The sequence below is a fragment of the Rhinolophus hipposideros genome (genome assembly GCF_964194185.1).
Source record: "Rhinolophus hipposideros genome assembly, chromosome: 7".
Taxonomy (NCBI): Eukaryota; Metazoa; Chordata; class Mammalia; order Chiroptera; family Rhinolophidae; genus Rhinolophus; species Rhinolophus hipposideros.
Window position 1 is genome coordinate 26,210,947 of NC_138053.1, and position 13,372 is coordinate 26,224,318.

Genomic DNA, 13,372 nt, shown 5'->3' on the forward strand with positions numbered 1-13,372 from the left:
AAAATGCTGGCTTTCAGAGGCTTATGAAATAGTTGGTAAATTTTATTGTTTTCTGCCTTTTCAGAAGGTGCCAAAATTTGCATATACTACCTTTTCAGTTAAGGATAGAAAAAAAGTTCAGAAGAAAAATGGCCCAGTGGGCAATCTATTTTTCTAGAATAATTTAGCTCAGCAACTTACCTTGGCTTCCCCATCAGGTAAGAAGAGGTAGGCACCACTTTTGTCCTTTTTACTTGTGGTCCCATACCATGAAAATTGTACTTTTACTTCATGACGTTTACCATCTTCTTTATTTATTATTTCCTAAACATAAAAATTTTAAAGACAACTCACTACTGAGATGTTAATGATGTTGCATCTGGTTTTATGCATGTGTCGATTTAAAAAAAAAATACCTCGGGGTAGATTGAAAAATGCTAATAGTCTAATATTCATAATTCTAGGATGAACACCCAGAAATGTATACTTAGCTTAAGAATTTAAAACCTTCACAATAGAAACAAAAAGTCAGAACACTCTTCAAGGAAGAAAGAGATATACAAGAGATCTAGACCAGAGCTTCTCAAACTTTCTGTAGTGAAGAAGCAAGCTTATTTTTTAAATTTCCAATATGCATTTTATTTCCAATATGCATTTTATTTCCAATACGTGAAACATTTTCCAATGTTTTGTAAAGTACAATAAAAGTGAATTACTAGAAAAATTAAATTTGAAGCGATATACCAAATATACACTCAAATCTTTTATTATTAGATTCAGTAGGCATAGAAATTTACACGTCCAATTGTTTTAGAAATTTCCATAAACATTTCTAAAGTCATAGTTTCTATACAGGTCTGACACTTAAGTTCACAAACTTGTTGCAATGCTGTTGCTAACCTTTTTTGATATCAGAGGGATAACTCATTCTGAATTTGTACCAACTGGACAAACAGTTAACCAAGTTTACTGTTCAGAAGTGCTGAAAAGGCGGTATGAAAAAGTTAGACAACCTGAACTTTTTGCCAATTCATGGCTCTTATATCACAATACACCAGCTCACATTGCACTGTCTGTGAGGGAGTTTTTAGCCAATAAACAAATAACTGTATTGGAACACCCTCCCTACTCACCTGATCTGACCCCCAACGACTTCTTTCTTTACCCAAAGATAAAGGAAATATTGAAAGGAAGGTATTTTAATGACATTCAGGACATCAACGATAATACAACAACAGCTCTGATGGCCATTCCAGAAAAAGAGTTCCAAAATTCCCATGAAGGGTGGACTATGAGCTGGCATTGGTGCATAGCTTCCCAACAGGAGTACTTCGAAGGTGACCATAGTGATACTCAGCAATGAGGTACATAGCACTTTTTCTAGGATAAGTTCGCGAACTTAATTGTCAAACCTCATATTTATCTGTGGATCAACAACTAACAGTTCACAAAGCAGCAGCAACCACATAGGCCACACTTGTGAAGAAGAAGTGATCATTATGAACCCAAAGGTTCATACTGCTCAGTCATCCTTTTTCGCAACTTGCATAGACTTTTTCCCCTTAGCACATATTATAATAACTTGCACATATTATAATAAAATGATAAGTCTTCCATGAATTTCAGAACTATTCAGGACATACCTCCAAAAGCCCAGACTGACCAAACTGAAGCTTAATAAAGGAGTTCTCTAGAGTTATATCTTCTTCAACGCTTTTTATATTCTTCATGTTGAAAATTCCTTTATTTTCTATGTTACCATTATACAGGACATATTCAGCTAAATGTGGATTTGAAGTTGTTGATTCTGAAATCATATACACTTTCAGTCCTAATGGTGGCATCTGTGCTAGAAAAGAGACCTTTAAAAGACAGGAGGATATTTATTAAAGAAAAATGTAATCTACTGAAAGGAAAAACCATTTAAACTTCTAGTGAAAACAACAAACTACCATACTATTTAAGAAGATAACATAATACTCTTCTATAAATATGTTTTGATAACCTAGAGGTAAAATATCGACATCTCAGTTTATTCAGGGAACCTAATGCTCAATTGTCCAACAGTGCTCTTAACACATGCTCAGAGGGAGAAATTCTCGGTGACGGTAAGGACTTACTGTGAACAACAATTTTTCCTAATTATTAGGAATCTTTTTACAATACTGTATTGCAGTACATTAAAAATAAAAATGGTCAATGTAATAATATAAATATTAAGCACAGTAGTTCAGTCAACACCAGCCGTCGAATGCTTGGGACCTAGCACACGCTGGAAACAGCATAGAGGATACACACACTGTGAGACAAGACCCCTGCTTTCCAGGAGCTACTGTTCCATTTTCTAGCTGGTGTTTGCTGTAAAATGTGAACAAAACTTGGATTACACTTTTCATTTCTACCTAAAGGATTATGAAGGGCAGCCAGAAATGGCTTTTAACAAGCGGAAGTAAATCTCTTTTAAAAGAGTTCCTAGCTTATGGCTGTGCAGTTAAAATTGTACCCCAGACTCTCAAAGTTCATTTAACCTTTCGAATGAGGTCAAGATTCAGTTTAATATTGCTTATTTTAAGAAATTTTCCCCCAAATGTCTATTAGTTGAGCCCACATTTTCCATAACTATATCGGGGAGAAGAAGCGTCTTACTTATTTTAAAAAGTCTTCATGATATATTACGTCTCACCTTTGCAATAAAAGTTAAAAGTATCCAAAGTTATTTAGATGAATTCTTTATCTCAATTTCAGTATGCACAATTGTCAGTAAGAGTTAAACAACAAAAAAATTCAAAACTTTATGAGTAATGATCAGTTTATTACAATAAAGTGAAAAAGTTACAATAAACATACTTAAAAAAATATACAATGAACATACTAATAACATGTACTCATAATAACATACAACATACACACTAACAAAGATATTAATATTCTGGGAAACACAGGATCTATTTTCCTTTAGTGTCACTTAACTGGCCAGTTAAACCCTCCGGTACTTACAACTTTAACCATTTCACATACACCAACTTGACAGCCCCAGGAACCATGCATATATATATAAATTATATACTGGCTATGTTTTTTAAATAATGCCTCTTTAAATTCTATGGCAAAAACATACCTCGTAGGCCGTCTGTGAAACAGTACTTGCTGTATCCCAAACAGCACTCATTTGAATTTCCACAGGCTTGCCGGAAGCGGAGGACACTTGTACTGTGGAGGAACTCACACAAACTGAGACCAGTGAGTTTCGTTCTTGTTCTAAAGGATTGTAGACCACAATATACCTGCAAAAACAGCTGCTTCACTACTGGGAACTCAAAATACTTTTTGGTTCTTTAATGCCATTTGTAAGATCTTAGCTCATAGTCATAAAGTCAACACATGGAAAATAATTATAAAGAACATTCTGGTAAAACTTGGAGAATAGGCAATTTCATCACCAGAAATACTGCACAAAACAGAGGGTAATGAAATAATGTTTCTTTCTAAGAATAAAATATTATACAAATGGAAGAAATTAATAGAATTGTAATGACGTTATCTCCATGTCCCAGGAAATGATCTATATACATATGGTTTTATTGATCTGTTTAAAAGAATCAGCTCTATACAAGTAATATCTTGATCTTGATCCTTGCTTAATCTCTCTGAATAAGAAAATACATAAATTGTCTGGTTGCAATTTAGCCATAATTAATTTCAATTAAAATTCTGATATTTATTTTAGACCAGCAAAAATACATGGTTACACATGTAGAACCACATAATTCACATGCGTATTTCATATACGGGAGGCCTTTATTAACCAAGAATTAGTTGGTTCTGGAAAAAAGTTCATCTGAAGTGAATCTACTTAAAATAGAGGCTAAAATGTTATAATAAATAATAGTTAAAAAAATGCTTGATTGGGACCTAGCTAGAAAAAGGAAAACAAAAACTATTCAAATAAGTTTAGGCAATATTTGCAACTATGTGTAATGTTTACAATGAACAAAAAAATTAATGAACTGGGGTTTGGGGCAGAATTTTTCCAACAATATTTTATACTAGCACATTATGACATCCTTCATGCAACATTTAATTTTTACAGGATGGTTTTAAACATAACTATATTTGCAAAAACAACAACAACAAAGTCAAGGACTTCATCATTTTTCCTAAAGTCCTCTTTCAATTCTTAGACATTTAAATAAATCTCAGTTGAAGAACCACCTAACATCCTTGGTTTTCTTGGTAGCACAACTTTGCCAGATCCTCACTGTTTCATGACTTTACCGGTGAGTAGTAATATTCTAGACCATGTCACAAATTTCATGAAATCTGCAGCCTTTGCAAGATTTGTGATTTTACTGTATAATCAATTTGCATCATATTATCTTCAACTTATCAAAGGATATTTCAAGAGGATATCTAACCAATAATATAACTCACTGATTCATTAGTGACTATTTCATGATCTGAAATATATTGTTTTCCTATATAATTTGTTAATTTCAAGAACATAGAACTGGGTCGTGAGATAGCATCGTTTATTTAGTGCATCAGAAAGCCTTTTTATACTACATACATGTCCTGTATATTTCAACTACATTAAAAAATTGTTTATTAAGAAATACAATTAATACCGACAATGGCCCAAACTAAAGCAAAGCACAATAAGTAGGCACAGAGATAAAGAAAGGGGGTGGAGCATGAAATCTATAAAATGTTTGGCTTATAAATTGTTTATCAGAAGAAGCACTTATGATTGAAATAATATTCTGAAATAATTGAGATTCCTGATGTATATGAGAGAAGAGCAGCTGTCGCCACGTAGTCAAAACGTATTTACAAAGGCCACTGAAACCTCCTAATACTAGGTAAAATCCCATTTTTTGCACAGAAGCAATTCTCAAGGAGAGTGAGGGGTATGCTTGAGAGGTATGCTTAACAGACTTACCTAAGGGATTTATCAACCTATTTAAACCCTCCTACAGCTTACATTTCATCTGGCTGTTCTCCCATCACAAACACACTGGAGAATCATAAACGCCAGGATTCACTGTTACTAACAGGTCTGTATTATACCCCTAAGGTGCACTGGGGAAGAGAATTAGCTGAGGGTCACTCATTCTCAGCACCAAAGATGTTCAAATCAGCATCCTAGAAATGAATGATGTAGTACTGTACCCTATGTTCCCAGAGGCATAGAGATAGTATGTGAAAAACTCTAGAAGATACGGTCTGAAGACTTCGACCGGTCTCCTAATTCTGCAAAAGCCCGGAGGCACATCATGATACTGAGCCCAGAATTCCCACTGGCAAGCTCTTTGGATGCTTCACTACACAGGACTGGTCATAAAGATTCTGATAATAAAATGTAACGTGAGCCCAAGCAATAAATTAGATAACAAGCATCCAGAACACTGATTTCCTTCCCATAGGAAAAAACAAATGACTCCCATATAAATAGTTTTGACCATACATTTTGTTTTGCACAATATTAAATCACTTTTTATAATAAGCTGTGAACTAGGTTCTGTTTCGTTTCATTTTAATAGCTAATTAGTATTTGACCATAATGATGTTTCTACTGTACTGAATGATTATGTAATTATCATGCCAGGAATCTATTCAAAAACTAAACGTGTAGAGTATATGAGTATAATGCTACACCAAGAAAATAATTTTTTAACATAATTAGAGATTCACAGCGTGTTCTTCAATAGTACCATAGCCCAAATTTATCTGACACACACAAACTCTTATCTATGTACATTTTAAGTAGAGTACAGAGAAAGCATGCTTGTATATGAAGTATGTTTCCTTTGGAAATAAGTACACCATCGCAAAATAAATTTTCATTATCACTATCATATTTGCTAGTCAAACATTTGTTATATTACCAATATCCTCAAACATAAGCCCTTTTAAGCCCTTCAGTTGTGAATGGAATCAACGAGTTAGTTTCAACATCATAAAATACTATCATGCTCATTTATTGAAAATTGATAACAGTTGATCCATACTAACAAAAGAAAAGAGTAACATTTATAGCCTGAAAATGGGGATAGTTAATTTCCATTTTTACCTTGGAAGTAACTGTACAGGAAGCTCAGAACTTCTTTCCCCACTTTCCCCCCCACATTTGCATTAGTTTCCTACGTATCATAGGTCACCAAGTCCCGTCCAGACTCCTAGTTCTCATTATGACATTAAGGCCCCACAACTTGGGGTTATGGGCAATTATCTCAGTTCTCTATGTACAAGGACAGGCCCACACCTCATGAAGACAAAGCACTCGCATGTTACCTGCCAACAGGATTAGAGGGCAGACGATGATCTACTTTGGGAGAAAAAGGAAGAGAGAGAGATGAAAGGCCATTTGCATGCTCATATCAAACTGGGAATCACTTTATGGAAGAACTATAATTCCACTGTAAACATGTTCTGTCCTTGAAGATTCTATCAAGATTGAGTAGATTTAGAATTCCCTCATCCCTTTTGTAGAAATGATTCATGTTATGTTAAGACAGACGGCTGTGGCAATCCAAGTCCTCTCTCTGAGGCAAATCTAATCAGCGTCTGCTATGAGCCACACACTAGGACCACACGGGCTTCCATCTAGGACTGGACGAAGGGTAGAGTGCAAGGTAGATGTGCCCCTTGGTCAGAGTAACCTTGGCGTTATCACTCACAGAGTGCGTCCCGTATGCCAGGCCCAGTCCTCTGGGTTGTACGGGTAACCACAAGATACAGCCTTTTATCCTTCTTTCCAGAGAGATAGAGAAACTGAGGTTCAGTGAGGTCAGGTATGTTGCTGAAGCTCACTCCCAGCTAAAAGTGACACAGCAGGGCTTAGAACCCAGTCTTAACCCCAAAGCCTCCTTCTTAACCACTTTACTTACAGGCTAAGCTTATGAGGACATTTTTGACAGCTGAGGTTTCCTCTGGAGATTCCCTTGGTTCTAAGTTCATATGTGAATAACTTTCTCCTCACTGATGCCAAAGATCCCCACAGAGTCGCTCTCTTCAGAAAGAGCCAGAAGAACGAAAACCTATTTATGATTCACGTATATTTGTGAAAAAAATTTCTAAACTTGAATATTGGATAGCAAAACTCTTGCAATATACATTAAGGAGTTCATCTTATGACCTCCCTGCATGAGATAAACAAAAACAACATTCAAGGATACATTTTTAAAAACTACATATTTTCATGACTGTGTAAGGAAGATAAAAAAGGAAAAATATTTACAAGTCCCATGTGAGTGCAGTTTAAAGCCAATTAAGGAAAGACTAGGTTAAATAAAAATAATCGTTAACTGCATGTGCCTAGCACAGTACCTAAAAACAGAATAGCATTCAATAAATAGTTGATGAATGAGTAACGCACAAAATCCCACTAGGACAATTTGTCATTTATAAATAACAAACACCAGTGCATGCCTCTACAGTTCTATCAGACCATTCTTATTTTGATTATTTCAATTCCTCAAAAAATGCTTTTAAGGTTAACAAGATATGTAATTAATCCCTTTGCAAAGATGGGGGAAATGACAGATTCAAGATCACAGAGTAAGTTAAGAATAAAGCAGAGACTAGAGTTCAGTTTGTCTGATTTTTAATCAATGACAGCATATAAAAAATTCATTTCAAAGAAGAACATATTCATTTTCCTAAGTAGCCTCACTAGTGCAACATAATTTAAAGAAGAGTAATAACCTTTATACAGTATTCTGAATATGGATATATGATTTACGTATTTACAAAAATTGCAATTTCTAGATTTAAAGCCTTTTTAATGTAGTGTACCTAGTTTTGTAGGTTTAAAACCTAATGCTTACCATATTAACCACCAGAAAAAAAAAACAGATATGAAAACAAAGGGAGGCTTTTTGAGATATATCAGGTCTTCAAACATCACACTCAGTTCTGTGATTTCTGGGCTCTAAAATCAGACACATTCAAGCTTACAAACCCACCATGGCACTTGGAATTTGAGAGGCTTTAAACAAATTATTTCCTTTCTTTAAGCCTTAATATCCTCATCTACAAAATTAGGAGACAAAATTGTCGTTAAGGTTAAATGATAAAATTATTTGGAAAATCACACAGCTCAGACTTGGCACAAAGTAGAATCTCAATAGCAATTAATTTCTCTCCTTTCCTTCACAAGACTCTCCTGTCATTCTAACCAGGGACCGTGGTACATGAATCATACTGGATGGTGGAATGAATGTTTTAATTAACCCAGGTCACTGAGCTACCTTAAATACTTTTCTTTTTCTTTTTTTGGTAAGGAAAACAAATCTAAATGAAAGATACTAACAAAACCACACATGTGATAACACATATACCTTGAAACAAGAGTTTGGCTAACATGGGGAGTAGGAGTGTGGAAAGCCAGATACACAGGCCCGTAGAATATACACACATACAAAGTAAACACATGGTGCATGGCTAAATGAAAAAGCAATAAACAAAAGGACAGAAAGAAGGATACTTCCTGGTATGTGTAGCCATAAACTTATGACTATGAATACATACTCCCTGTCTTGGCAGTAAATACAGTCTAGGAAGGGAGAGAGACAGAAATAGTTAAATTCAATATAATAGGGTAGGTAATAAGACAAAGGTATGCATAGAGTGTCCTATGACACACACAAACAGGTGCAAAGATGATAAACAATTAAGTCAGAAGAGCATTCAAAGTAGAAAATTAATTTTACACAAAATGAGCAGAATGTATACATAGAAAGTGATGAAACTTTACTGAGGGACGTAAAAATGAACAAATGGAGTATCATATCATTCTAGGTGAGTAAACTAAAATACTGCAAAAAAGACAACTTTCTCAAGATTAATTCATGAATCTTATTCAATGCCAACCAAATTGAAATTCTTTTGTTGGGAGAAAAGTGAGGGAATGAAAGGGATATTAGGGGTTAAAAAAAATTTTTTTTTGACATATCTACAATAACAGATGGGCAAAACAAATGGTTAAACATGCATTAAAACAATATGCCAAGATTGAGTCCAGATGAGTTAAAAAGTTTAAAACCATAAAAAGGATACAAAATTAGTAGGATAAATAAATATAAAATTCATGGTACAAAAGGTCTTCCTAAGGGCAACAGAAAAATATAGCAAAGTAAAAGGCTGACAAATATGATAACAAAAGCTTAAAAATTTGTTCTAACTTAAACAATAAGATTAAATAAGAATAAAAAATAAAAGAATCAAATTCAGGAAATTTGTAAAGTACTCTTACAAATCAAAAGAAATATAAACACTGAAGTAGAAAAAAAGGGTGGGCATTTTTTCTCCCATTAAATTGAAGTTGAAAAATAAATGATGTTTCCAGGAGAGGTAGAATAGCTGACAACAGACAGGAGCTCTTCTATTGGCTAACTGAAGAAACTGATAAAATACAACAATCATCTGCTTGAAAGCAATAGAGAACTGATAAGGTTAAGGTAAAAATATCAGAGAAGTGAGCTACCTTCATGGTCATTTTACTCTGGGGCATGCCAATTTTCAGCATAGGAGAGGCTGAGTTCTATGCAAAGTGTCATACAAAGTCTACAGAAGGATTATGGTGAGGACAAAGGGGCCAAAAGAACATTTGGTAGATACTTAGGAGCTTCAAATATACACTTGATTTTCTCATCAGGCCATCTGCCAAATACAGGGTGCTGCACAGAAAGGGGAGTTTAAAACCTAAACAGAAAGCTTCTGAAAAGTAGAGCAGAGACATCGCATGAGATTTCAGACCCACCAGGAAGTAGGGCCTACAGAATATACCAGGCTATTAGGTGAAAACTTGGTGAACTAAATGAACAAGAAGTTGAGTGAATTAGCCTCAATTTAGCATAGCCTTTGGCTGGAGTAAGAGTGAACTCTCTCTAGAAGAAGATATTTTCTAGACCATACATAAATTTTATACACAATGTCTAGCACTTAATATAAAATTCTGAGACATACCAAAAGACAGAGCTACATGATTAAACAACAAGAAGACAAAAGAATTACAATCTTACATGATTGGAATATTGGAGTTTCCTGATAAGACTTTAAAATAATGATTAGTATGTCTGAGGAAAGAAGAAAACATTAATCAAGTAGATGAAAAGATAAAGAATTTTACCATTAAACACATTAAAAATTATCCAAATGAAATTCAAAAGGTGTGAATATTTGAAATTAAAAACTGAGCAGATGGGAGCATTTGCGATCCTGCTCCCCGGCATATGTCATCAGTTTGGCTCAGATAAACTTTCATAAAAAGAAAAAAAAGAAAGAAAAGAAAACCCCAGCAGACATATTGAACAGCAGAGTAGATTCAGCAGAAGAGAAGTTAAACTATTAACAGGGATACTTCCTCTAGATTCTGGGGTTATTAGTGAATATTCTGCAACTAGTTTTTATACTTCTGGATGTAAAACACTCTCTAAAAAAATTACGTATGTATGTTTAAAATAATAAGAAAAATACAACAATAAAAACATACAACTTTTTAAAAGTGGGGTCGGTAGGTGGTGAATAGCCAGGCAAGAAAAGTAGGGAAATACACTGTAAGTAGAGTGATTATGAGAATAAAGGCACAGATATATATATTAAAAAAAGGATGTTATTTTCAGAACATACAGGCTATCCAATACCACAAGAATCTACATAGTAAAGTACACCTCTAAAATGCCAATATATGGAGCTAGAAAGGGAAATGCACCCGAAGTCACAGTGAGAAGTGGGGGGGGGTAAATAATTATGGGGAGCTTAGACCTTATTATCTAAATTATGGGGAATAACTGAAAGATTTAACATGGTGCTATTTTCATTTTTACTACATAAATGTAGTTGCCAGGTGGAGAACAGATTTAAGAAGTCAAGACTCAAAGCAAGAAGACCAAGTAGATACCATGTTTCCCCAAAAATAAGACCTAGCCAGACCATCAGCTCTAATGCGTCTTTTGGAGCAGACATTAATAATATAAGACCCAGTCTTATATTACATTATAGTATATAAGACCGGGTCTTATGTTATATTAAAATAAGACTGGGTCTTATATTAATGCTTGCTCCAAAAGATGCATTAGAGCTGATGGTCCAGCTAGGTCTTATTTTTGGGGAAACATGGTTGCTACAATAGCCCAGGAAGGTAAAGTGAAGGCCTAAATTAGAGGAGTGGTAGAAATACAAAACGAACAAATCTAAGAAATAGGTAGGATATCTTATCAGTAGGATTTGTCAATTCCTTGGAGAAGTCTGGGTGGTAAACCAGAAATAAAAGTCTTCTACAAGTCCTGATTTGCAGTTAGGATGGGATAGATATGGCAGCGCCATTAACCAAGATTGAACAGCTAAAGATAGGTAGTGGGAGGCGGTTACAAGATGAAGGTGACAAATCCAGGTTTATACTTCTTGAATTTGAGGTGCCTGAGTAACTAACATCTACATAGATTTATCCTGATGCTTCTCAATTAACTATCACAAACTCAGAATCTACTTATTCACTGGAAATATACAAATTAGGTTTCCAGGTATGATAGGCAGAATAACTGTCCCCCCAAGATGTCCACATCTCAATCCCCAGAACCTACCTTCCATGGCAAAAGGGACTTTGCAGATGTGATTGAATTAAAGGTCTTGGAATGAGGAGATTTCTTGTATTACCCAGCTGGGCCCAACACAATCACAAGGGTCCTTATAAGAGAAATGTGGAAAGGTCCAACCGAGAAGATGGCCATGTGACAGCAGGAGCAGCAGGTTGCAATATGTGAGGAAGAGGCCACAGGCCAAGGAATACAGGTGGCCTCTGGAAGATGAAAAAGACAAAGAAACGGATTCTCCCCCAGAGCCTCAAGGAACCAACCCTGCCAACATGCCATTAGTTGAGTGAAACTGATTCTGGACTTCTGATCTCCAGAACTGTAAGATATTAAATTTGGGTTTTTTTAAAGAGACTAAATTTGTGGTAATTTGTTATAGCAGCAGTAGGAAACTAGAATACCAGGTTACAATATTCCTCTTGAAAATGAAGAGTAAGCTTGGGTTTCATATTACAAAGAATGGAGACTTTTTACCATCAAACACAAAAAAGAAAATCCTGAGCTCTGGAAAAGGGGGAGGGGTGAGGGTAGGTAAGGAACAATAAGAGCCTGGGGTCTCTGAAATTGAGCCAAGCAAAGACTGAAATGAAGTCTGTCTAGCCCTCTAACCCTCTGTCTCATGAAGTACTCCGTCCTATTTCCTCATCCTTTGGCTACCAGGCCTGATGCACCCAAACTCCCAATGTCCAGTTCAAGTGCCCACTGCTAACAATAAGGAGAAAGCAAATGAGAAAAACCCAAAGCTTACACTTTCTGAAAAGCAAATGACTGATAGTGCCTTACACCAAGGTGGTCATTCTGAATCTTCAAAAATTCTATTTATTTTGTTATCTTGAATACCTTCAGCAGACCCCATTCTCTGGAGAAATGCATATACGCACAAGATCTTTCATACAAGTCCCAAAGCCTCCCAGCTTAAGAACCTTTCTATTTCCATAACATAGGCCTTCTTAAATAGGCAAAGCATTTAACTGTTTTCCCATAAAAAATCTCTCTAGAAATAATACAATAATGATCTCTCATATCTTCAATTAGATATTGGAATTTATATTTGCAAGGGGAAAAATAAAAGTGATATTTTCTGGCCTTATCTAAGAAAAAAAAATTCAGCACTAAGGAACACAACACTTTCTCTCAGCAATAAAAATTAGGCTTGTATTTGAATAGAGTAGTGCATAAATGTTACCTGAACTTCCTAACACATGAAAGTTTATTTTACCATTATTCCCTATATTTTCAGGGAAATAACTTTCTAAAATTCATTAACAAAAATATTAAGAATCTATCAGCCCATGGAGAGTCATTTGTCCAAAAACAAGATTCAAAAATAAAATGAACAAGTACACTGCATGTGTAATTGAACCCAAACATAAAGCTGCCCTTCACAAAACAATATAATATTAATAGTAGCACCTAAAACTGCTGTTGTCAACTAAGTGTTTAATTTCTGATATCTTACTACCCTAAAATCCAAACATTTCATAAAATATTACTAACGAAAGTTCTTAGTTTAGATGAAAGGTATAGATTACTGAGTAAATATTCTAAAAAGCTATGTGTTAGAAAATATTACTTTGAATAAAAAATATGTTTTTAATATTAATAGATAAAGCAGTAAGTCAAAACTAAAATTGTATCTTAAAGGAATATTTCTGCTATGTCTAACTTGGCAGGTGCAAGAGAGTTTTCCAGATGTAATTCCAATAAAAATAACCAATAACAATAATACCAACAGCTAGCACTAAGTGAACCTTTAGAAGAATGCTTAGCACATAGTTTGTATGTGCTTTACTTGAATTAAC

The 13,372-nt window shown here is 34.8% G+C and overlaps 1 protein-coding gene across 2 annotated transcripts in view; it reads right to left on the minus strand.

The window, feature by feature from the left end:
* Nucleotides 1-13,372, minus strand: part of MAN2A1 (mannosidase alpha class 2A member 1) — a 166,153-nt gene that overhangs the window by 44,969 nt on the left and 107,812 nt on the right. For both annotated transcript variants that reach the window (XM_081054556.1, XM_081054557.1), the window contains exons 13-15: nt 3,098-3,263; nt 1,623-1,841; nt 181-303 (exon numbers count right to left, since the gene is read on the minus strand). In XM_081054556.1, coding sequence (XP_080910682.1) covers nt 181-303; nt 1,623-1,841; nt 3,098-3,263 — 508 coding nt within the window. The remainder of the gene's footprint in view (nt 1-180; nt 304-1,622; nt 1,842-3,097; nt 3,264-13,372) is intronic.